The 24,221-nt window shown below is 38.9% G+C and overlaps 5 protein-coding genes across 6 annotated transcripts; 3 read left to right on the plus strand and 2 right to left on the minus strand.

Moving 5' to 3' along the window:
* The first annotated feature begins 4,026 nt into the window (after positions 1 to 4,026).
* On the plus strand, positions 4,027 to 5,251 carry LOC137001385 (myelin transcription factor 1-like). Of its 2 annotated transcripts, XM_067360138.1 has the most exons (5): positions 4,027 to 4,414; positions 4,500 to 4,565; positions 4,656 to 4,880; positions 4,958 to 5,039; positions 5,137 to 5,251. In XM_067360138.1, exons 1-4 carry the CDS (start codon positions 4,303 to 4,305, stop codon positions 5,014 to 5,016), a joined length of 462 nt encoding a protein of 153 aa, XP_067216239.1. In that variant the 5' UTR covers positions 4,027 to 4,302; the 3' UTR covers positions 5,017 to 5,039; positions 5,137 to 5,251. The 2 variants fall into 2 exon arrangements, with proteins under 2 accessions (XP_067216239.1, XP_067216238.1); XM_067360137.1 differs by having other exon boundaries at positions 4,958 to 5,251.
* A 4,418-nt stretch (positions 5,252 to 9,669) lies between these two features.
* LOC137001693 (uncharacterized) lies at positions 9,670 to 11,694 on the plus strand. Its single transcript, XM_067360798.1, has 2 exons — positions 9,670 to 11,179; positions 11,353 to 11,694. The coding sequence occupies exons 1-2, from the start codon at positions 10,103 to 10,105 to the stop codon at positions 11,692 to 11,694; spliced, it is 1,419 nt and encodes a 472-aa protein (XP_067216899.1). The 5' UTR covers positions 9,670 to 10,102.
* Positions 11,695 to 12,917: 1,223 nt separating this feature from the next.
* LOC137001694 (uncharacterized) lies at positions 12,918 to 14,378 on the minus strand. The gene has a single exon (XM_067360800.1). It carries the CDS (start codon positions 14,376 to 14,378, stop codon positions 12,918 to 12,920), a length of 1,461 nt encoding a protein of 486 aa, XP_067216901.1.
* Positions 14,379 to 16,040: 1,662 nt separating this feature from the next.
* Positions 16,041 to 16,991, plus strand: LOC137001695 (uncharacterized). The gene is made up of 2 exons (XM_067360801.1): positions 16,041 to 16,266; positions 16,747 to 16,991. Exons 1-2 carry the CDS (start codon positions 16,041 to 16,043, stop codon positions 16,989 to 16,991), a joined length of 471 nt encoding a protein of 156 aa, XP_067216902.1.
* A 2,971-nt stretch (positions 16,992 to 19,962) lies between these two features.
* LOC137001501 (uncharacterized) lies at positions 19,963 to 22,425 on the minus strand. Its single transcript, XM_067360493.1, has one exon. The coding sequence runs from the start codon at positions 22,373 to 22,375 to the stop codon at positions 20,729 to 20,731; it is 1,647 nt and encodes a 548-aa protein (XP_067216594.1). The 5' UTR covers positions 22,376 to 22,425; the 3' UTR covers positions 19,963 to 20,728.
* Positions 22,426 to 24,221: the final 1,796 nt, after the last annotated feature.

Genomic DNA, 24,221 nt, shown 5'->3' on the forward strand with positions numbered 1-24,221 from the left:
ACGCCAAGAAGAACGCGCTCATAAACCCCAGCGATGTCTGCCGAAACGGAAACGTTGAGAGCGATCCTACATTAGCTGGAGCAGCTTCGGGAGGAGCGCAGGCAGGAACGGGAGCGACTGCAGGCGGAATTGGAGCGGCGAGACATGGCGATGCAGGGATTTGAAGAACAATTAACCCAGCTAAATCGTGCACAAAATAACTTTCAAAATAACGTTCATCGCGAAAATTTAATACCGCGAGATGAATTGTGTGCAAATGCTATGAATTTGGGATACAAATTAAAGCCTGATATTTTTGACGGTTCGGGATCTTTTCGCGAATTCTTCGTACAATTCAATTTGATAGCTAGTTCAAATAATTGGTCGAATAGAGTAAAAACTTTCGCGTTAGCTTCTTGTTTGAGTGGAAAAACACGCTCGGTGTTAGAATGTGTGTCCGAAATAGAAAATTTAAATTTTGACGAATTAAAATCAAAATTAGAATTACGTTTTGGGGAGGGGTGCCTCTCAGGTATATATTACACTCAATTTATGAATCGTCGGCAAAAATTTGGAGATGTTTCGGATTTAGGTGCAGAGATAGAGAGACTTGCCAGATTGGCATATGCAAAACGTACAGTTGAAGCCGCGAAAAAATAGCATGTGCACAATTCATCAATGCTTTAAACGACGGATTTATCAATAAAACCCTTCAACTAGAAGGGATAACATCATTAAAATTAGCTATCGAAAAAGCAAAAGTAATAAAAAAAGTTAATGAAAACCGTTTCTCTGAGAAATTTAGAAAGAATACAGAGAAGTTTAATAAAAATAAAAATAAGGATAATAATAATTTGAAAGAAATTAATGGAGAAGAAAAAGTACAAAAAAAAAGAAAACTGAAGTTTTTCAAAGAAATAGATTTCAAAAGAATAAAATAATTCAGAATAATAAAGAATGTTGGCAATGCGGAAGTAGTTATACTATGATGATTCTAACCCAGGGGCAATGAGGGGGGTGCGGGTGAAGAGGGGAAGAGGGGTATCGGATAACAGTGGAGGGGGTAATAACGTCATCGTTTTTGGAGGAGAGGGGGTAAATGTGGAGTGGTAGGGGTATCAGATTACAATAATTTCCGGAAGATAAGGATTGTTAATACAAATTGCGAGATAAGGATTCCCGGAAAAGATAAGGATTGTTTATTGGAAAGAGAACTGTTTATTGGTGCAGGTTTTTTTTCTACACATCAAAGTAGAGCGCCATGTTGTCGGAATCATTATGTTTATAGTATGCAGGTTCGTGCAGATTTACGGATTGCGTCATCGCTGTATTTTAGAACAAAGAGGCAGCATTTGAGCGCCGTTTCTTAGAGGGTGTGATAATGATTGTTAATACAAATTGTAGGCATCGCCATGTTGCTAGATGTGTCATCGTGTTTGGAGGAGAGGAGGTAATTTTGGAATGGTGGGGGGTATCAGATCACAATAATTCCCGGAAGAGATAAGATAAGGATTGTTAATGCAAATCGATAGTTTTAATCAATGTCGTGTGCAACAAGCGGGTATATAAGGTCCATCATGACCAAGTCGAGGTAACAGTCGAAATGTTCATCGCGCTATTGGACGAACGTGACATTCTGAGCTTGTCCGCGGAGCAATTAGAAATCGTGCCGAAAGTGATTCTTATAAAAAACTTTGCTCGGTTTGTGGATCACGTGTGGGATAGGCTACCGGATCATTTAAGAGCGGATCCGGAAGTGCAAGGTTATCGTCGGTGCTCGTTGCACTACAACCAGTCGTGGCAGCGTGACCACATCGACGGGCCCCCACCGTACAGGAAAGATTGCACTTTGTGCAAACTGAAATAGGTAAAGTACACATTTTTAAAATATCTTTAATACACATTTTTCGAATGTGTAATAACTAATTGGATATTTTTATTTTAATAATTTTTATTTATTACAGAGATGGAAGACAGTCTCGCCTTACGAGAGGAAAATCTGAGTACTCTCACAGATTGGTTAACAACATGTCGGGGATGTAGAAGGAAGTATAAAAGCAGTGAGGAAATAATAGAAAAGTATACAACATTTCCTGCATTCATTAAACCATATATTCCGGATACTATATTTCGACAACAATTTATCGAATGGACGAGTGAAATTGACGACAGTGTACTAGAATATTCCGAGGAGGAATTTTCGACGTTTTTAATAGAATCTATCCTGCCGATATTGATGGAAAAGTTGTGCTCGTTATGCGCTCAAGATAGTCTAATATCAAGGATCTCTTCACACTATTATGACTACATATATTATATGATACCGAAGCAGTATAGATCAGCGATACTGGAAAAAATTAGAAAAATGCATCCAGAGAAGGTGCCGACATCGATACATTTGCACAAAGTACACACAACTCCTCAACATCAAACATCGATCGTACACATTTTGCAGAACCGGGAGAACGGAGTATGCAACACCTCGGTGCAAGAAAAGAATGAACAATGTTTTTGCAGAACCGGGATAACGGAGTATACAACACTGAACCATGTATGCGGAACTAATTATTTTTAATAAATATTATTTATCAATAAAATAATTTGAATTATTATTCCTGTGCCTCATCTTATTCACTGACCTATCCTACTGCGAGATAAGCGCGCGCGTCATGTTACACTACACGATAGAAGGAAACGAGCGGACCAGTGACTATCATTTTTTTTTCTTTTAATTGTGGCGAATAATATAGAGTGAATTATTTAAGTTATGCATTTATTCTAAACACCAATAATATACTTATGTTTTCTTCTTAATACAAATTATCCGCGGTAAAAATATAAATTTAATAGGAACTCTAATCTAAACTTAATATGTAATTTAAGGATGGTAGGTGAAAGGAGAAAAAATCGCAATAAGATTAGTATTAACAAATTTTATTCATATTTTTTTTTCATCTATACATTTTTTACAAAAAAAAAAAAATTGTTTCAACCGAGCCTTTAACGCCTTTCACGATTACGAGGAGGGACGGGAGGCGCTTGAGTCGTTCTCGGACGAGGCTCAACCACAGCTATCGGCTTGTGGTACACTCCGCAATACTTACACTTCTCGTATTCGGAATTTTTTCTATTCTGATCACGCTCCATTTTTCTATACTTTTTTCTCCACCGCGTGCACACTTTGAACTGATAAATTTCTCTCTTCCGCACACCTTATATACAGCTCGACGCAAAAACGTCAATTTCGCTGTAGTAATAAACGTTAAAAGACGTTTGATAGATGTTAAAAGTGGTTTAAGTAATGTTGAAAAGATGTACAAAAGATGTTAAAAGTTGTACGTAAGACGTTCAACAATACGTTAAAAGATATACGATAGACGTTCGATAGAGGTTCAAAGACGTACGATAGACGTTGAATAAATGGAAATATGATACGCTGGCCTATCGCCTATCGTCCTAGCGAAACCTTAGATCCACGATTACTGTTCCTCGAAAAGGAAATGCTACTGTCGAGCGAGTTATCTCGTCTTCGACATATTATTGTAAACTATAGTGGATATCGATACGAATGTTAGTTAGCGACGAATAGCTTAGCACCTATCGTCCTAGCGAAACCTTAGATCCACGATTACTGTTCCTCGAAAAGGAAATGCTGCTGTCGAGCGAGTTATCTCGTCTTCGACATATTATTGTAAACTATAGTGGATATCGATACGAATGTTAGCTATCTGTGAACATAATTAGATTATAATAAGATTTAGCGGCATCTTTGATGTAAGGGTATATAAGCCGGGATTAACTATTGCATCGACGTATTAACTTCTCAAGGCTCGAGTGGAACGTAGGAAATCATCCGGGAGCTGGTTATTCGTTTTAAAAATGTCTAGTTTGCGGAAAATTATTGATTCGTGTTTGCGATTGGCGTGTAACTTAAACGGGCTATACATCGATAATTATTTATCATCGTTATCCGACAACGACGATAATAATTATGCGGTATTCGCAAAGTTTGCGGGTGCGTGCCCTAGTGCGGTACTCGCGGTTTTATTCCGTTTGGGACATTTTTCGATTTATCTGCAGCTCTTGATTATTGCTGGCGAAATAATCGAGACAAGGCGAGCGTTCAACGACAACGAGGAAGAGGATGTGGGAGGCTATATCATCAGGCTGTCGAATTGCTATCATGGTGCGGTAAAAAATGGTAAGTTTCTATTTTTTTTTGTATTATAAATATTAAAACAAAGTTTTAAAAAATTAAAATCATTTTTTTTTTTTTTTTTTTTTTTTTTAGGAACGCTACAACATTCAACACCTAAAAAAACCATGGTGGTGGAGGGTGTGGTGCGTGGTACGCGTCAAAACCGTGACGAGCGAGCTACTCGACGTCTCGGGGTAAGACGTCGAGCAGATACCTCGCCTGAGGCCGGACCCTCGTGTAAGTCGCTGTATACATTATTTATATGAAATAACAGCATCGATTTTATATTAGGAAATTTTACAAAAAAAAATTAATGTTTCAGCTCGCGCTCGAATTGTTCTAACGCCTGAGCTCGTCGATCTCGCGAGCGACGAAGCCGGACCCTCGTGTAAGTCGCTGCATACATTATTTATATGAAATAAAATAACAGCATCGATTTTATATTAGGAAATTTTACAAAAAAAATTTAATGTTTCAGCTCGCGCTCGAATTGTTCTAACGCCTGAGCTCGTCGATCTCGCGAGCGACGAATCGACGAGCTCACTTCGCGAGGAGGAGGAAGAGCAGGAAGAAGAATTACAGACTGAGGAAGAGGAATTACAGACTGAGGAAGAGGAATTACAGACTGAGGAAGAGGAGAGGTATTATGAAGGAGGGGATGAGGAAGGCTACGCGCAAGACGGATGGGGAATGGGTGACAGAGGTAAGAAAGATTGAAAATTTTTACAGTTACTTTTATGCTCGAATTTTATTTTTTTTTAAACAATAAAATTTTCACAGGATACAGCCCCCCTGTGATTTCTTACTCTCCCGATTACAATTATCAAACGGGGGAGTAAAGTAAAAAGAAGAAAATCGAGAGGTGAGTTGATTTAACACTACAAATTTTTTCGATTTTATATTTTCATACTCAAATTTTTTTAATTAATTCATTAATTTTTAATTTTGACTTTTTGCAGTTCAAACAGGTGGTGGTGGAGAAGAAGAGTCGGAGGAAAACTTGGTCGGGCGAGGTTCCTGCGGCGCGCTTTCGAAGTCGTCGGTTTCGCCAGTCGATTCCTCGCGAGGAAAGAACGGAGGAAACGAGGCAAGCGGAGGGATATCGATGCGGCGGCGGTGGAAAGGCGTCGGAAAAACATTTTTTATACAATTGAAAAAATTCTGTTCGCTCAAATGTATATTTTTTTTAGTTTTTTAATAAATATTATTTATATTAAATAAATTAATTTTTCATTTTTTTTTTACCAGACTCTTTCCCCATCCTATTCAACGTCCTATTTTACTGCGAGATAAGCGATAGACCATATTATATGGTGGATTATGTGATGGGTAAAAGGTGGAATAAAAGTCATACGAGTGTGATACACATCATTTTATTAGCATAAATCGTAGTTGTTTTACACGTTTGTTACGCTCAAACCACCACTTGTACAATTTGCAAACATTCCGCATAGCGCAATGTCTCGTGTGATACGCGCAGCGCAAGGTTCCGATTACATCCAAGTTCGTCAGGCGTGCGATATCTTCGTAATCCGCATCTATTGTTTCAATCTCTACATCATCTTCCAAAATCTCGCACAACCACTTTTTCTTCTCGAGTCCTTTCACGTATATCAGAGACGGTTCCGTACCAATGGCATTGTTAATAAGACTTTTCATCTGACTGTACGAGACGTGTCCATCTTCCCATCGGAAGCCGTGGTGGTGTATCCGTAACCAACATGCCAGCGATTTTTCCGATTTCGTCAACAGATACCACGGTACGTGTTCACGAAATACGTAATGAGATAGCGTTTCGCCATTTCGAAGTACCGCTACCTTTTTCACGATAAAAATGTTGTTGAACGCGTAACCTTGCAAGTCGACGAAAATTGGTACGTTCGACATCGTCATCGACCGTCGGAAAACTGACGTTCCCATTCGCACACGTTTAATTTATAACTTTTCACACGAGTCTGCGCACAATGTTGTTCAGTGGATTATATTCGACCATTCGATCGTGTATAATGAGACAATAGGCGGTGGTGTTGGCCGGTATATTTTCCTTACAATCAAATTCTATTCGCACGTCAACGGTGGCGCTCTTGACAGAGTCGTTTTGTCGCGAACAATCTATGACTACGAACGGACCGGCTTTCGAGAATTCATCGATGTCCAAATACGTATCGTCCTGTCCATAATAGGCTTTGCGGAAACGCGCATACATATTGTACAGTATAGCGTATCGACTCTTGTCGAAATCCAAATTCATGTCGTCGTACGGATAAAAATCTGAATTCAGATGCAGTCTCACATTGGTGAGTTTACAAGCGTCAAATTGCGTAGCGTTTTCAGACAGTACGTTTTTTCGACCGGTTTGGAGAGCAAAGATTACGTATCGCGGTTTTTCCAATTGCGTCGCAGCTTTGACCGCCCAGGAATGCTTCGTTGTATTCTGCAGCAGAGGAAACTCGTACAGATCCCACGAACGGAAGCACACGCTCAGATATCTTCCGCTTTCGAAAGTTCGAAGAAGAGACAGCTTGTTGACTTCGCTCAGAGATACATGCGGCATTCGCCACTGTATCTTGAGTAGTTCGATCGTTGGATTCGTACCGACTCGTCCAACGAGAGAATTATTATCGTTGCGCGATCGTATCAATACAAGTTCGTGACGAGCGTTGATTACAATCCGTTTGTAGTCCTCGCAGAATCCTAAAAGAGTATTGAGCGGAACGCAAAAATTAAAGTTTCCATCGAGCAACGGATTTCCATCCGGATTCCACGATGCGTATTTCAGCGTCTTGCTCTTCTCCGTCGTCAGCGATACATAGTTTTTGATCGTGCTCGTTATTCCAACGTTTCTGTTACGATCGATTTCAACTCCGTCGAGCTCGTATCGCATTTCATCAAACATGAACGCGACACAATTATTTCCCATTATACACACGTTATCTCTATTCTCATCGGCAGAAGTAACGAGTTTTCCTTCAACGTAGAGAAAACTCTCACACGGTAACGTGTACAAATCCTGTTGCTGTATCGGTATTCGTATCTCGTCGCTGTGTCCCAACGTCGTGTTAGCGTACGGATTGTACGTGTGCATCTCATATTTCACGATACGCTCGTCGAAGACGGGCTCGTCAGCGATGTCGAGTATATCCATCTCTTTAAACGTTTCTCACAACGAATCCCAACGATTTTAAAAAGTTTACGTTCGTTGTACTGAGCCTCTTGAATGGCGATGTTTTCCCAATTTTCGTTGTTCTCTCAATCACTCGCTGTTCGTTCAACACGAGCATTTCCTCGCACCACGTCGCCGCAAGTGCAGTCTGATGGTAACCTCCTCTCCGCGAAAATCGATCAATCGTCCGTCTTGATCCACCACACGCAAGGTGATATCGGTAACGCTCCTCGCGATGACCGGAAGGTAAATGATTTGCGCCGGTGTTTCCGAGACTTTATATCCCGGAGGCACGTTCGGTGAAAATTCGTGTATCGTGTGCACCGACCTGTCGTTGGCGTACGCACCCGTGGTTATGCTGCATTCCACTCGAATAATGTTTACGTTGACGATGTTTACCGAGGAATCTGATTCGTGCAACTTTCTCGGTTCCAGTATACGACCCGTCGAAAATCCAAACAGCGGTCCGATGGTATTCGGTTTGACGAAATTTATTCGAAAAGCGCACATGATTTCACTCTTCATGGTATTAACGTTGGGACGAAGTGACAATGGATAATCTTGCTCTTCACTTTTTCCTCGTTTTTGCAGTATCGCGCGTTTCAGATAAGAAGCAATGGCGTCCAATTCGTACGATCCTTCGGGAATTGTAATTTCTTCGTCATTGTCGTCGAAATAAAATTTATTGTTCGCTACCGTCACGTTCGGAATCGTGTTGTAGGTCTCCATCGTGGTTAGGCCGAGCTCGTAGTCCCCATCGCTCAAGTCTATCGGTGGAAAATAATCCACCGTGAGAACGCTGCTTTTACCGCTTAGAGTGAGCGTCAGCGACATTGCCGAGATTCCATCGACGACTGATGTCGATCGATGGCGGATCGATTTTTATATCTATTTTCTGGAGGAAGAGGAGGCACAATTGTCCGCAGATCGTTTGATCGTACGTCTGGTAGACCGTGCGATTGTACGTTATCGTTGTATCGGTGTCTCCGAGATAGCGTGTAAGCTCCTTCGGCGGTTGCAAATTGCCAAAGCTGTCAAAGTATACGGCGCGATCGCCTCTCTTGGCGTACGCCACCCAATGCGTGCCCGGTCCGTCGACATCGTCCAAATTCACGATACCGCTCTCATTTTTATGTATCTTGTCGGGTAAAGCGTTACGCATGTAGACACCTCGGAAATACGGTATTCGCATACGCTTCGCTATTTGTAACAACTGTAGATTATTGGTGGCACCCGTGGGCATCTCTATCGTTTTTTCGACGTTTTTTTTTTTCTCTTCAATCCTTTGCCCCGCTTGTACGGAGCGAGATAAATCCCCCGTCCTTCCATTGCTTTATTGTGACGTTTCGTCTCTTCGAGTTGTCGCGCGGTCTTAGAGTCGTTCACCGCCTTTGCAACACCCGCCGCTCCACCGGCAAGCGAACCGATGACTCCCAAGAGCGGTAACAACGGTAACATACCACCGCGTTTCGCCGTCGGAAGCGTTCTCCTCTTGGTCTTCTTCTTCTTTCTCTTTGTCATACCCATCCCCAATTTCGTCTTTGCTTTCATAGCAGCCCATACGGCGGTAGCAGCAGCCCTCTCACCGAGAGTCGCGTCCGCAGCGGTGATCCGCACCCGCGCTTTATCGGCGAGAACGCGATCGGCTGCGTGGCGGTCCGCTGATTCGCGGTTTTGCGAGTACGCGATGTCGTGATCGCGACACGCCGCGTCCAACGGATTGATACCTCGATCCCCTCGCGCGAGTCGTTTCCGCAGACGAGTCCCCGGCCCGCAAAATTGGTAGCCGGGTATATGCAGCTCCAACGGTAGTCGATTTATCACACTGTTCAGTAAACCGGCACCCTTGTATCGTTTCATAGAGCGCGAATTCTAACGTATCGCGTGTAAATCATATTTCCAACTGAGGTGTGTTTCGACAGCGCTCACCTATAAATAGGAGGCGCGTATCGATCATTAACCAGTACCGCTCTTTCCAACAACCGATGCTGCGCACTCGTCGCGTAATAACAAGGATGAGAAAGAGTCTGGTAAAAAAAAATGAAATTTGTACAACAACCGTACACGATCCGTGTGAAAAACATGGATGATAAGACGCAAGGGGTTTGTGAGAAGGCGTGCAGACACGGTAAAATGCTGCCAAACACGATACGCGGTATCATTTGCGGTCCCTCGAATTGCGGTAAAACCAATGTAATGATTAGTCTGCTGGAAAGTCCGAACGGTGTACGTTTCGAAAACGTGTACGTGTACTCAAAATCGTTGAATCAACCAAAGTATCGATATCTCGAAAGATTGCTCGGATCGATCGATGAAATCGGCTACTTTACATTCTCGGACAACAACACAATTGTACCGCACAGCGAGGCGTTACCGAATTCCGTATTCGTCTTCGACGATATAGCGTGCGACAAGCAGAATGCGATACGTGAGTACTTTGCTATGGGTCGACATTCGAAGGTCGATTGTTTTTATCTATGCCAAACGTATGCAAAAATACCGAAACATCTCGTGCGCGACAACGCGAATTTACTCGTAATATTCAAGCAGGATGGAACAAACCTTAAGCACGTCTACAACGATCATGTGAATACGGACATGACGTACGAAGATTTCGGTACATTGTGTCACGCATGTTGGCAGCACAAGTACGGATTTTTAGTGATAGACAAGGATAGTGCGATTAACGATGGACGTTACAGACGTGGTTTTAACGAGTTTGCGGTACCGCGGAATGGTTAGTTGTTCTCGAGACGTTGACGATGACGCTTGACACGAAAGATATCGACGAGAGGGAGAAGATCGCGAAGGAAATCGCTCGTACGAGCGAGTCGATTCGCAAGAAGCATCGGACGTTGAAGACGGGTAGAGTGGAGCAAGAGGTGCAATTGGAGAAACGGTTGAAACCGATCGTAGAACCGTTGAAACGAATCGTCGAGAACATCAAGAGTGACGATGATTCGGTTGACGATCTCGAGATTAAAAACGAACCGGACATCAAACGAAAGCGGACAAGCTCTGAGAAGAAGAAGAAAATCAAGCGTACCTCGTTGACGACACCGATGCGGACCCCATTGACGCCACCGATACAAGCCTTGACTCCGTTCCAGCCGCAAAAATTGGTGTTTGAAGCGCCGACATATTTACCGACCGAAAACGTGTTCGAAACCACGGACCCGTCTTTCGTAACATCCGTGAGACAGACGATGCAAACGTCCGATGGTCGGGAAGCTCTGTACGGCCAAATGGGTCCGCTGGGTCAAGAGTACATCGGGGAGCTCTTGAGCGGTGACAAGAAGAGAGGGATCGACAACGTGTACGGCGTATACTTCAACGATGCGGGAACGTTTCTCGGGGACAAGACCTTCGACATTGATAAAGACGACAATGTGATCGTGGACGGTGTGAAATACGCTGGCACACCCGGCCTGTTTGAATTAATATTCAAAAGACTTCCCGACGATACGCTGTGTACGGAGGATGACAAACAAAAGTACAAGAGCATACTACTCGCTACTAACGCTCACAGACGCGGTCATAACGCGCATTTACCTGTTTTGGGAAACAAAGGATACAAATACAAACATATCATCACACCTCTGATATCTAAGAAAGGTGGAGGTGTTGCACATCTCGACAAGAGAGGTGTGGGTCGCACGTTACCCAAGTGTAACGTACCACAGACCATGACTGTGACCGACAACGCGGTCGATTACGTGCACTGGGATGATCCGAAGAATTGGTGGATCGCCTTCGATTGCTGGACGCCTCCCGTCAGGCGGGAAACAACGCGCACGATAACAAGTTTCTCTCGATTATCGAGGAACTGCGCGAAGCCGGTCTGATTATAAATTAATCACAGCTTTTCAACTATCGCCAGTATTGCTCGTGTGATGCTACAGGAATGTCTATCAACAAATTCGGACTACAGTTAGGAGGAGGAAGCGTCAGGGTGACGAGACAGAGCGGCGGAGTCTCGAAGAATTACGTGCGCGAGAATTGTCTCTGCAAGGATGGTGAGGTTTTCAACGCCAAGTCACGCGTAATCAGACATCTCGCCGACCCTGAAGCGGACACCGACGCTGTCAACAAGCTGCATCTGGATCATCACCTCAAGCTTATGAGCGATCGTGCGAATCGAGATCGTATGCTCCATGAAAATTTTAAGCGAGAAGTACTTTCGCGACTCGAAGATTCGGAGAATACCGAGCGGACCTGGAAGAGGGACCACGACGATTACATCGAGACCAGATACGTGGCGTTGGAACGACAGATTCACGATTTGAGAGGTCTCCTCGACGAGAGTGTGGCGCTACTCGATGGAAGAGCACAACTTTTGCATCAATATCGGTAGGATAGATTCTTTCAAAAACACCGAAAATTCCTCCTCGGAGTCTTCTAGTACACTGTCGTAACAAGCTGCAAAAATTTCATCGAATACTACGATGATGCGATGAAGAAGAAGAAGCAAAACGAATCACAATGAGCAAGAAGGAAGCGGTGAGCCTGGAGAGGAGATCGCTCGTGGACGAGCTCCACGCACCGGCGAGAAGAAACTTTACGCGTCGGCCAGTCGTCGTGAAAGGATACTACGATTTGTGGCAGGCTGACATTGTCGAGATGAGACCGTACTCGCGATCCAACGGCGGCTGCAACTACATTCTAACCGTTATCGATGTGCTGAGCAAGTACGCGTGGGCCGTGCCCTTAAAGACCAAAGGTGGAATCGAAACGTCCAAAGCATTTTCCGCGATATTTAGGGAGAGAATTCCGAAAAACTTGCAGACCGACCATGGAAAAGAATTTTACAACAGAGATTTCCAAAATCTTGTCAAGAAACACGGCATCAATCATTATTCGACATACTCGGTCATGAAGGCTTCGGTGGTGGAACGATTCAATCGCACGTTGAAGAACGAAATGTGGAAGTTTTTTACGCTCGCGGGATCGTACAAGTGGATCGACGATTTACCGCGATTGGTCTCGGAATACAACGGTCGTAAACATCGTACGATCGGTATGCGTCCGATCGATGTCACTCCCGCGATCGCAAAGGGACTCTTGAACACCGTGTACAGTAACATAAAAATTGCCGCACCGGCGAAATTCAGGGTGGGTGATTCGGTGCGCGTGAGCAAATTCAAAACTGTATTCGAGAAAGGATACACGCCGAATTGGTCGACGGAGGTGTTTAAGATCGCCACGGTGCAACGTACCAATCCTGTGACGTATCTGATTAAAGATTATCGCGGAGATCAGGTCGCGGGAGGCTTTTACGAGCACGAATTGCTCAAGACCGCTCAACCCGACGTTTATCTCGTGGAGAAGGTGTTGCGCCGAAAGGACGATAAGGTGTTTGTAAAGTGGTTGGGATTCGACAATTCGCACAACTCTTGGATAAATAAAAACGATGTATTGTAATAAACTGTGTATATTTTACATTGTATTATAATAAACTATTATACATATATATACAATGGTGTTCTTTATTACTACAATATGTTACAATATATACATTTAAAAAACTAATAACAATAATACATAAAATATTAAACTATATAAATTACTACGCATTATTTACAAATGTATCTCGCGATGTCCCCATGGTAGAGTGTCGGTGGAACCGGATACGACGTGCCGCTTATCGTCGTACGGACTGAGCGCGAGCTTCGACTCCGACACGGTGTACACTTCGTGCAACTTTGAGCGGATGCACGATTGACGCCGCGTCAGCTCGATTTCGGCGTTGAGACACTGAGTGTAATCGTCGAACGTTATCGTTCTAGCGACTACACTCTTTTTTACACCTTTAACCTTTTTGGTGTCTTTTTGACCGGTGACTCTCAACGCGTACATCTTCGCTCTCAGTCCGACAAATTCCGTCATGATCGCGCCGTTGTTCTCGTCTTTCATCAGACCGGGTACTTTCTTGTTGGCGCGCGGCATACCGTAAACGTTGTCCTCGGAGTAGTCGCTCGTGTCGAATTTGGATATATCGCGTTTCATATCCCGATACGCGTCCTCGCAGTGCAGAAGATATATCAGACTGTCGGTATCGGTATACATAATTTTGCAATTGTCGCGGTAGAGAGGCGCCATGTACTCGTAGTGGAACTCGTACAAGCAGGTCTTGGATATGTCGAGGATGCACATACCCACGTAGATCGGCTTGTCGAATTTCACTTCGAGTTTTCGCAACTCTACGGCAATCAGATTCTCCGAGAACACGCTTCGGCTGTGGAAATTCGGTTTCGTGATCATAGCCTCCGCTCCGTACCGTCCCTCCCACTGTGTAACGAGTCGTACATCCGTGTGATTTCGCACATTCTCCATAGTTTTGCCGAAAACCGCGTTGTTCATCAATTTGTATAAATTTTTCTCGAAATCGTTTGTCGCCCGTGTCCGAAACTGTGTATTTAGTTCTATGTATCCGCGAAGCCATGGAGATTGCGCGAATTGCAGTACGCGGTGAATCTTTGCAATTCGCAGACCGTGTCGCACGCATTGCTGCAGATTACGGTAGTAGATGACATAACGCTGCTTATCGCACAGCGTGGCGAGTAATTTGATCTCCCGCTTGCCGGGCGGCTTATCACGCGTCGGGCAGAACGGCAGATCGGAGTGCGCGTCGTGAAGATTCACCGGGTACTCGAGATTGACTTCCAGCACATAACCGGTAGCCGAATCGGATGCAACGGACATTACGTTAAAGTTTTCGACATCATCGACCCATCGAAATTTGGCGTAGGGCAACGGTTGACACATCGTCCAGCCGTACAAGTTGTTTACATCATAGTACATTAGGTACGACGACGGTTCCGATGGGTCGTAGGATGGCATGTATTTGTTGTTGGCGGCGGCGTATCGGTTGGAGCATTGGCTGAGACCGCCGCGTATACCGCGCTCGACAAACAGCACCATATCGATGTCCGTGAGCAACTCGAATTTTACGCGCGTGTACTTCATCATAGCGTCCCACGTGTATCCCGGTAAAGTGTAGTAATGAGCGGGATCTAAACCGTAACTCTTTATAGACATGTTTCGAAAATTTTGAAAAATATCCGCCAACAAAAGAACGTCTGTTTTCAAATACAAATCGCTGTATTGGCCTAGATCTTCGATTGAAAATGTTTGCCAGACGTTTGTCGCGTGCGCGTAATCACTCTCGGATACCGTTTCTCCGGTGAGCGAGCTGTAAAACGATTCGCGCGATGGCAGGCTTGTGTCCCGGAGCTTGTCGACACTGTCGACGTACTCGTAGGGAAACACACCTTTCCGAGTAAGCAAATTGAAATGTTCCGCGGATAAATAATTGAATTCCGATCGTGTAATCTTTAATTTATCTATAGTTAAATATGATGCCAATTTGTCGAGACTTGTACTGAGAAATTTAAACGAATCAATAAACCGTAATTTTATACACAATTTTGATTTTTGATCCATGGTATCTTTAACATTTTTTGTAAAAGAAATGTATCGCTCTTTCGTCAGCGGTAACAATTCGACGTTGCCTTCAAAGGCATTGGCAACGTCTTTAATAATGAAATGCGCGTCGTAACCGGATAAATTGTGAAATATCACCGGGATAACGTGGGAGTCTTTGTAATTTAGATTGCACGACGAGTGCGCGGCACCGCGGTAACGCCCGGTGAGATGACAATGATCGCGCACCCGCGTATCGTCCGGTGTAAACGGTTTTTCGCACACGTGGCACGTCGCGGTGCTACGGAATTTTTCCGATTCCTCCCGCGTAAGATCCGCCATGTTCCGGGAATTATTGTGATCTGATACCCCCCACCATTCCAAAATTACCTCCTCTCCTCCAAACACGATGACGCATCTAGCAACATGGCGATGCCTACAATTTGTATTAACAATCATTATCACACCCTCTAAGAAACGGCGCTCAAATGCTGCCTCTTTGTTCTAAAATACAGCGATGACGCAATCCGTAAATCTGCACGAACCTGCATACTATAAACATAATGATTCCGACAACATGGCGCTCTACTTTGATGTGTAGAAAAAAAACCTGCACCAATAAACAGTTCTCTTTCCAATAAACAATCCTTATCTTTTCCGGGAATCCTTATCTCGCGATTTGTATTAACAATCCTTATCTTCCGGAAATTATTGTAATCTGATACCCCTACCACTCCACATTTACCCCCTCTCCTCCAAAAACAATGACGTTATTACCCCCTCCACTGTTATCCGATACCCCTCTTCCCCTCTTCACCCGCACCTCCCTCATTGCCCCTGGGTTAGAATCATCATAGTATAACTACTTGTGGAAAGTCGGGTCATTTCCGAGCAGAATGTCCAACATTGAAGCAAAAGCCTGAAAAGGGAAATTAGGTTTAGTCGAACTAGTAGGGGCAAGTTCGGCTATCGAACTTAAGACCCCGTAGGAATATAATAAGATTTGTTGTAATAAGTTTAAAAATATTAAAAGTAAAAAAAAATTGTTTTGTTTTAAAGGTTATGTTAATAAACAAATATGTTTTAAAAATAGATACGGGCTCGGATGTAACATTAATTAATAAAAGTTTAGTGAAAACATCTAAACAACAAACTTTGGTAAATTTGTCTTATTGTTTAAAATATTCTACAGGAGAAAAAGTTCCTATTGAATCCAAGGTAATTGTATTAATTGAATTAGGAAAATATTCAGTTGAACTTCCGCTTTTTGTAGTAGATATGGATGAGGATTGTTTATTAGGAACTGATTTTCTTTCAAAAGTAAATTTAGAAAACGTTTTTAAACCAATTTTTGGGAATTCTGTGCTGAAAGAGGAGGAGGAATTTGTTTGTTCCCGAATAGAAAACTATGTTGATGAAGTTCCTCAAATGTTAACTAAACTTTCTGAAAGGGAATCAAGAAATTTAAATAAAGATCTGTTGCGTTATCTTTCCGATCGCAACCGTAAGTTCGAGATCCGCTTGGGGAACGGGACGTACTGCTTAGAGGTGTGGAATAACTGGACGCAAACCTTGCCTCGAACAATTTATTTAATCACTCACAAACCGCCAGGACGGTGTTAGATTTTCGTGAGCCGTGTACGGACACGGGGAAACGAGCCGGTGTATTCGCGTATCGTAAACTGAATCCGTCGCTGCTTGCGCGCGACTGTATTTATACGAATCGGCAATCAAGAGTTTTGTAATATTATTGATATGTTATTGTTGATATTTCTCGGATTGCTGATTCGTGTCACCTTGAATCCGAGGTTGTTTCTCTGCAGCCTCATCGTTATTCTTTATTTGCTAAATAATTCTTTCTTAGTATTTTTATTTTGGTATTTAACTTAATTAACCTTATAGCGACACGTTGTGTTACGACACACAACAGATCAAAAGGATCTTTTTGCTCGATTTTTGATGGATTTTGAGAATGTGTTCTCAGAGAAAATTGTAGCTGAAAATTGTGACATCGTGGAATATGTCATCAATGTAAATAATTTTAATCCTATCAAGCAGACTCCTCGACGAATACCTTTGCGTATGCGAGAGGAAGTTGATAAAATCATTGAGGATATGAAACGACAAGGAGTAATAGAGGAATCAAGAGACACGGTAGTGTCTCGCGCCAAGTTCACGCGCAGCGCGCAACACAGGCGCAAGGCCGACCGTGTCTCTTTACGCGAGTGAGAAAGTTGGGACGAGCCGAGATTATCGGATCTCAATAACGGCTGGGCCGATTGAGTTGATATTAGGCTCAATCGATAGCGCATACCCAAATTATATAAGAAAAGTATGCTTGTTTTTACTGTAGGTGCTGTAGAAAAAAACTTATAATAGTCCAAAGTCGAAATGTCTAAAATAATACGATAAAAATGTCCAGCTAAAATGTCCAGTTTCCGATTTCTGACGTTAGGTGCGCTGATGGCGCTAAAAAGCCGCGCGGCGCGCGCTTACGTTGGCATTTACATAACCTTTCAGTTTAGAAAGTGTTAAAATAAAAAAAAAGTGATAATAGTGAATTCGGTCTAACAAATTTAGCCACTCGCACTATGCACACTTAAGACTGCTTATCCAGAGCAGTGTAGTGCGAGGGACCAAATTTGTTAGAAATTCATATTAAGTGAAATAAGTGTATAAGTGTATATATATGTGTTGATTTTACACAGAGTTTTTGGTTATCGATATACACTAGTCTCGAATCATGTGTTTTTTTGATTAAAATACAATCATAACATTACTATGCCTTATGTGACAATTGTTGTTTAGAGACTTTAGTGTATGATTTGTCTAAAATAAATAAAATTAGATAGCTCGAAGTTTAATAATTTTGTTCTGAGTATCCTAAATTAGGTTCAACAATATTTTATAATTTACAGTCAATTTTGTATATAAAAAAAAAATATAGCATGTCGCCTTCTGTAGTTAACGCTATTTTTAAAAAAAAGATAAAAAAAAGGGCGCCAAGTACACGCCTTGTTGTATTAAAAAAAGTTTTTATCATAAAAAACCTTTCAAAAAAATTGTCTTCTCAAAAAAAGTTTTTCTCATAAAAAACCTTTCAAAAAATCTTTTTCTCATATAAAAAGCTTTTGAAAAAATTTATCTTATTAAAAAAAACCTTTCAAAAAAATTGTCTTTAGAAAAAGTTTTCCTCATAAAAAAATCTTTCAAAAACAGTTTTTCTCATTAAAAAAATCTTCTAAAAAAATTGTCTTTCCAAAAAAAGTTTTTCTCATAAAAAAACCTTTCAAAAACAGTTTTCCTCATTAAAAAAACCTTCTAAAAAAATTGTCTTTTCAAAAAAAGTTTCTCATAAAAAAAACCTTTCAAAAAATAGTCTTTTTAAAAAAAGTTCTCATAAAAAAACCCTTTCAAAAAAATATTTCCTCATAAAAAATCTTTTGCTATATATTCTGTCTATAAAAGAGGTGATATCAGAAAATGACGCCAAGTTTAAATAAAACCTTTCAAAAAAAGTTGTATTTATATATATTTAACCAATAAGCATCGATAAGACTGTATTTAGTTATTTTTGCATCTTTATCTAGTTATTTATTTAAAAATTATATTCATATCTACATTTAGTTTATTTTTTTTCAAGCAAAACATTTTAAAATAATTGCATCTATATCTAGTTACTTTTGCATGTATATTTAAAAATTATATTTCTATTTACATCTAGTCAATTTTTATGAGGTATACATTTTAAAATAATTGCATCTGTATCTAGTTACTTTTGTTTCTATATTTAGTTATTTTAAAATATTTGTGTTTATATCTTACATAGTTAATTTTTATTAAATATACTTTATAAAATAATTGCATTTGTATCTAGTTATTTTTTTTATATCTGTATCTAGTTAAATAAAAAAATTTTTCAAACTTAATCAAAATAAAAAAATATTACAAAATTTCGCAAAAAACTTGGCGCTGCTATAAAATAGCCTTAAAATATTATTATACATCTTAAAATATTATAGAGCAATGAAAATGGGCAATAATTTTACAATTTACATGATTAATGCCCGATTCCACCAACATAGATTAACTTTAATCTCGGTTCAACTTACTCTTCATCTTTTTCTAGTTCTAAGAATTAGAAAAAGGTGAAGAGTAAGTTGGACCGAGATTAAAGTTAATCTACGTTGGTGGAATTGGGCATAAGTGTTATAATGACTCAAATTGACCAGAGCGGCAAACGGCGACGCGATAATCAATTAAACTTTTGTTCTTACGGTAAAATTGTATTAAAGTTAATCTACGTTGGTGGAATCGGGCATAAGTGTTATAATGACTCAAATTGACCAGAGCGGCAAACGGCGACGCGATAATCAATTAAACTCTTGTTCTTACGGTAAAATTGTAAGCTGATTGGTTATAACGTCGCCGCTCGCCGCTCCGTCACTCTAGTCTGTTTGAGCCGAAATTTTAAGGCTATTTTATAGCAGCGTCAAGTTTTTTGCGAAATTTTGTAATATTTTTTCATTTTGATTAAGTTTGAAAAATTTTTTTATTTAACTAGATACAGATATAAAAAAAATAACTAGATACAAATGCAATTATTTTATAAAGTATATTTAATAAAAATTAACTATGTAAGATATAAACACAAATATTTTAAAATAACTAAATATAGAAACAAAAGTAACTAGATACAGATGCAATTATTTTAAAATGTATACCTCATAAAAATTGACTAGATGTAAATAGAAATATAATTTTTAAATATACATGCAAAAGTAACTAGATATAGATGCAATTATTTTAAAATGTTTTGCTTGAAAAAAAATAAACTAAATGTAGATATGAATATAATTTTTAAATAAATAACTAGATAAAGATGCAAAAATAACTAAATACAGTCTTATCGATGCTTATTGGTTAAATATATATAAATACAACTTTTTTTGAAAGGTTTTATTTAAACTTGGCGTCATTTTCTGATATCACCTCTTTTATAGACAGAATATATAGCAAAAGATTTTTTATGAGGAAATATTTTTTTGAAAGGGTTTTTTTATGAGAACTTTTTTTAAAAAGACTATTTTTTGAAAGGTTTTTTTTATGAGAAACTTTTTTTGAAAAGACAATTTTTTTAGAAGGTTTTTTTAATGAGGAAAACTGTTTTTGAAAGGTTTTTTTATGAGAAAAACTTTGTTTGGAAAGACAATTTTTTTAGAAGATTTTTTTAATGAGAAAAACTGTTTTTGAAAGATTTTTTTATGAGGAAAACTTTTTCTAAAGACAATTTTTTTGAAAGGTTTTTTTTAATAAGATAAATTTTTTCAAAGGCTTTTTTTATGAGAAAAAGATTTTTTGAAAGGTTTTTTATGAGAAAAACTTTTTTTGAGAAGACAATTTTTTTGAAAGGTTTTTTATGATAAAAACTTTTTTTAATACAACAAGGCGTGTACTTGGCGCCCTTTTTTTACCTTTTTTTTAAAAAAAAAGGTTTATTTTTGTGAGATATCATTTCTTTTTTTTAGTAAAAATAATGGTAATAAACTTTACCAGTGAGGTCCCACCACCACCCCCGTTATATTTTTTCAATACGACGGTTCTCTTTTTAACTTAATTTACACAAATCTAATAATTTTTTTTTATACTTTACAGCATGTTTTATAAAGAAAATTATTAGTGATCATAAAAAGGGTATAAAAAACTATTTGCATTTCTAAATTATTGCATTTTATATATATATATATATATAAAAGCAGATTACTTTTGATCAATTTTCTGTAAGAAAATAAGAAAAACATCTTTAGCACCTCTAAGCCATTGTCTTTTTTTAATTAGCGCATCGTCAACTTCAATCCAAATGTTAGACATTTCTTCTCTACATATACTTGTTTAATGACCTTTTTCGATAGATGGTCCATGATGAAGTATAGCACTCATTACTTTGTACAATTGCCCAACAATTATTACTTTAGTTGTTTAGTTGTTGGGACAGCACGCAAAGTAAACTTATCTGTTTTTACTGATTTACCGTCTTGAATTAGTATTAAATGAATAACAATGATATCTCTGCTTAATGTAAATTCACTTTTAACTAATATTTCATTTTTGGTACAATTTTTGCATGATTCGTTGTTCAATTGACACCAATGGGAAAATGTTAAGTTTAATAACTCATTAAGATCATAACTTTGTTTCTTGCTTTTATTTATTGGAATTGAAATAAAAATATTATTATTAACAATAGTTTTTGTATAATTACAACTTTTGCATTGTTTAATGGTAGTAACTTGATGTTCTATTAAACTTTTTATACTATCGTATTTTGTACATAGAGCTGTAAAGAATTCACATGCATCTCGTTTAACACTTTTGGAAAAATACTCTCCTAAAGATTGCCGTATAACGTATGTATTCAAGTTGTGCACTTTATTTTCATAATGACACATTAATACATTTAAATCGTTTAGTTTATCATAATCGGCTATTTGTTTTCTAATAGAATTTAAATGTAACAAACATTGTAATACTGCATTTGCATAACATGAAACTTCATCTACATTTTGGAAACCATACATGTTCCAAGTGATATTTTTTCGCACCTTCTCATGTGACTCTTGAATAGAATTAACTACTTTTGGCACTGCCCATAAAACATCTTTTATTCTACGGTATCGCTCTTTTGCAAGAGAAATAGTTTTTGTTTCTGCATTGTTTAATCGTTTTAATCGATTATATTCAATAATAGCTTCTTCACTAGCTGTTATAGATGAAGGATCAAAATTAATCAAATGTAACCCATCTAAAGATGTTAGTCGTGACAAAGCAACGTAAATTTGACCATGACTAAATACAGAATTACCTATATCCATAATAGCATTCTGCAAACTCAATCCTTGGCTTTTATGAATAGTAATTCCATAACTCAGAGACAATGGAAATTGATCTCTAATAACATACACTCTATCCATTACCTCAAATTTAACACTTACTCTTTGAATTAAATATTCCGAACCTGATGGTAAAAGAAGTTTAATGCTTTCTACGCGATCGGTAGATATATCTTGTACAATCGAAATTACTTGAGCAATCGTGCCATTTACAAGACCTAAAGTAGCATCTATGTTACGTCTTATCATAACTTTTGCTCCAATTTTTATAGTAATACGTTTCGAAAGCCCAGCTGTTTTAGAGTTGTCCTCATCATTATTTTCCAATACCTTTAACACTTTTTTTTTTACATATGGACTACACTTGACCGTATCTTCAGCAACTAATACTATTTCTTTCGAAGGAATACGACTTAACATTGCAGCGTTTAAAACATCACACATGTGACAAGTAGGCAGCAAACAAACAGTATCTGATGTCATATTATTAATAAAATTACACAATTCGTTTAATCTAGACTCGAAGGAATCTCCCTCAAAAGATATCTTTCTCTTTTGTAGAATGTCAGAATCGGATTTTGTTAGTAAACCAATACGAACTCTCGATAACAATTCACGGTAAGATCCATCTCCTTTCTGACGCATATTAATTGTTAATTCATCATAATTAAATAATGTTGTCCACAAATTTGCAACTCCTAAGCAACCGAAATATTTATCCATCTTTTCCTTTGAGAAGTTTGCAAAGATAAAATCTTCACGTACAGGAGGTAATTGAAGTAAATCTCCAAGCAAAAGAATATGCTTTTTTCCAAACCAACCATCGTCGCAATCGCTTGTGTCAAATATTTCACACAATCGAAGATGTATGTACATAAAAGTCAAATTAGATATCATTGATACTTCATCAATTATAAAAAGAATAACATCCTTTAGCTCCGTTCGCAGAATTGGTAACACATGGTCAGACAATTTTCTATATTTAGAAGTATGACCATGTTCAACAGGTAATTGAAGCAATCTATGAACTGTCAAGCCGTCTATATTAAACGCTGCTATACCAGTAGGTGCTGATACAGCAGTATCTTTTTCGAGATTTTGTTTGATCCAACATGTAACAGTTTTGATTAAAAAGCTTTTTCCAGTACCACCTTCTCCGCTAACATACTGTCGCAATATTGAATTATCTGACTGTATAGTGGTAATGATTCTGTCAAATACTCTTTTCTGATCCATGTTTAATTGTCCTATCATTTCAGAGACATCAATTTCTTGAATATTATTCTTATCATCGAGATCTTTAAAGTCTTGTATTGCTTCACCCGCTTCTATATTTTCAACACCTATCGGATTATCAGGATCATCCTGTGATTCACGTTTTTGTGCTTTATCTAAACATTCTTGAACCAACTGTTTAGCAGCTTCAAATGCTTCTTGCAATTCTTCTAGCTTTTCGTGATATTTTAATGCTTCCGTTAAGTGTAGTTTTACTTTGTGAAATGATTCTGCATAAGTATCACATTCATTTTTAAGATCTTCTAATTTGTTCCACGGTTGAAACATAAGTAATAATAAAAAGAAATAATTTTCCGGTTGTATCTTAATATTATATTTATAATGATTGATAAGATATCCTCGCTGTCGTCGTATAAGATAGTAACCATTGCCCATTTTATAAAATTCACCTTTGTTATTTCGTGGTTTGGCTTTTCTGATATCATACCATTTTGCGAACTCGTAAAGAGACATAAATTCCAGTTTTTCTGGTCTCTGTGGATAGTGATCATCTATCAACGATTCATAAAATAAATCTGTCGATTGACTAGCAAGTGCCTCAATCTCTTTACGAGTTTTTAATTTTCGTGATCTAATTCGATTAACATCTAACCAACTAATAGTTGTATCTGAATCGGTTCCATATAAAGCGATACCCAGTAATGTATCAGCAGCTTCAAGAGCTCCACATTCTCTGTTACTCGTAAATCGCAAAGCAATATTCCAAAGACGGCTGGCCAATGATTTATTTGTATTATTTTTAGCATCAAGAATAATATCAGACAACTCACATTTTGCCGCTTTATTCATATATTTGGTAATGTACCAGGTAAGCAATGTCGATTTTTCGCCAATAAATTGTATATCCATATTTCCTTCCCAAGCAGTTAAAAGGACAGGATTATAATCATTTATATTGATTTCTTCTTCTGTTCGAGGAATATTGTAAAGCCTACTTTTATGTTTCAATTGTTTTCTACCTGCTATTGCAGTTTTGACCTCAATTATTTTTAAAGACTCAGTAACAGAACGAGGAAATCCAAAACGACATACTCGAACAACTTTACGTCCTACTTTTTTAGAACGAAGACAATAGTCGTTATGTTTGTGTCGTTGATGTGTATTAACACGCCTGTGCAATAGTGGTGAGATATTTTTATTTGGAATTTTACAGCTAACATGTTGTAAAATAAATTTGGAAACTTTTTCCATACTAGATTCACCAATAATTGGGGCATCTTTAATCCAAATTAATAAATGAAAATGTTGTATTCCTCTACCTTGATATTCTCGT

The sequence above is a fragment of the Linepithema humile genome, chromosome 8 (genome assembly GCF_040581485.1).
Source record: "Linepithema humile isolate Giens D197 chromosome 8, Lhum_UNIL_v1.0, whole genome shotgun sequence".
NCBI lineage: Eukaryota > Metazoa > Arthropoda > Insecta > Hymenoptera > Formicidae > Linepithema > Linepithema humile.

Coding starts and splice junctions, on each gene's coding strand:
- LOC137001693 (XM_067360798.1), top strand. CDS start 10,103: ATGACGCTTGACACGAAAGATATCGACGAGAGGGAGAAGATCGCGAAG. Junction 11,180..11,352: donor CGAGGAACTGCGCGAAGCCG/GTCTGATTATAA, acceptor TGTCTCTGCAAG/GATGGTGAGGTTTTCAACGC.
- LOC137001694 (XM_067360800.1), bottom strand. CDS start 14,378: ATGTCTATAAAGAGTTACGGTTTAGATCCCGCTCATTACTACACTTTA.
- LOC137001501 (XM_067360493.1), bottom strand. CDS start 22,375: ATGGATAAATATTTCGGTTGCTTAGGAGTTGCAAATTTGTGGACAACA.
- LOC137001695 (XM_067360801.1), top strand. CDS start 16,041: ATGGATGAGGATTGTTTATTAGGAACTGATTTTCTTTCAAAAGTAAAT. Junction 16,267..16,746: donor TTATCTTTCCGATCGCAACC/GTAAGTTCGAGA, acceptor ATGTGTTCTCAG/AGAAAATTGTAGCTGAAAAT.
- LOC137001385 (XM_067360137.1), top strand. CDS start 4,303: ATGGTGGTGGAGGGTGTGGTGCGTGGTACGCGTCAAAACCGTGACGAG. Junction 4,415..4,499: donor GCCTGAGGCCGGACCCTCGT/GTAAGTCGCTGT, acceptor TTAATGTTTCAG/CTCGCGCTCGAATTGTTCTA. Junction 4,566..4,655: donor CGACGAAGCCGGACCCTCGT/GTAAGTCGCTGC, acceptor TTAATGTTTCAG/CTCGCGCTCGAATTGTTCTA.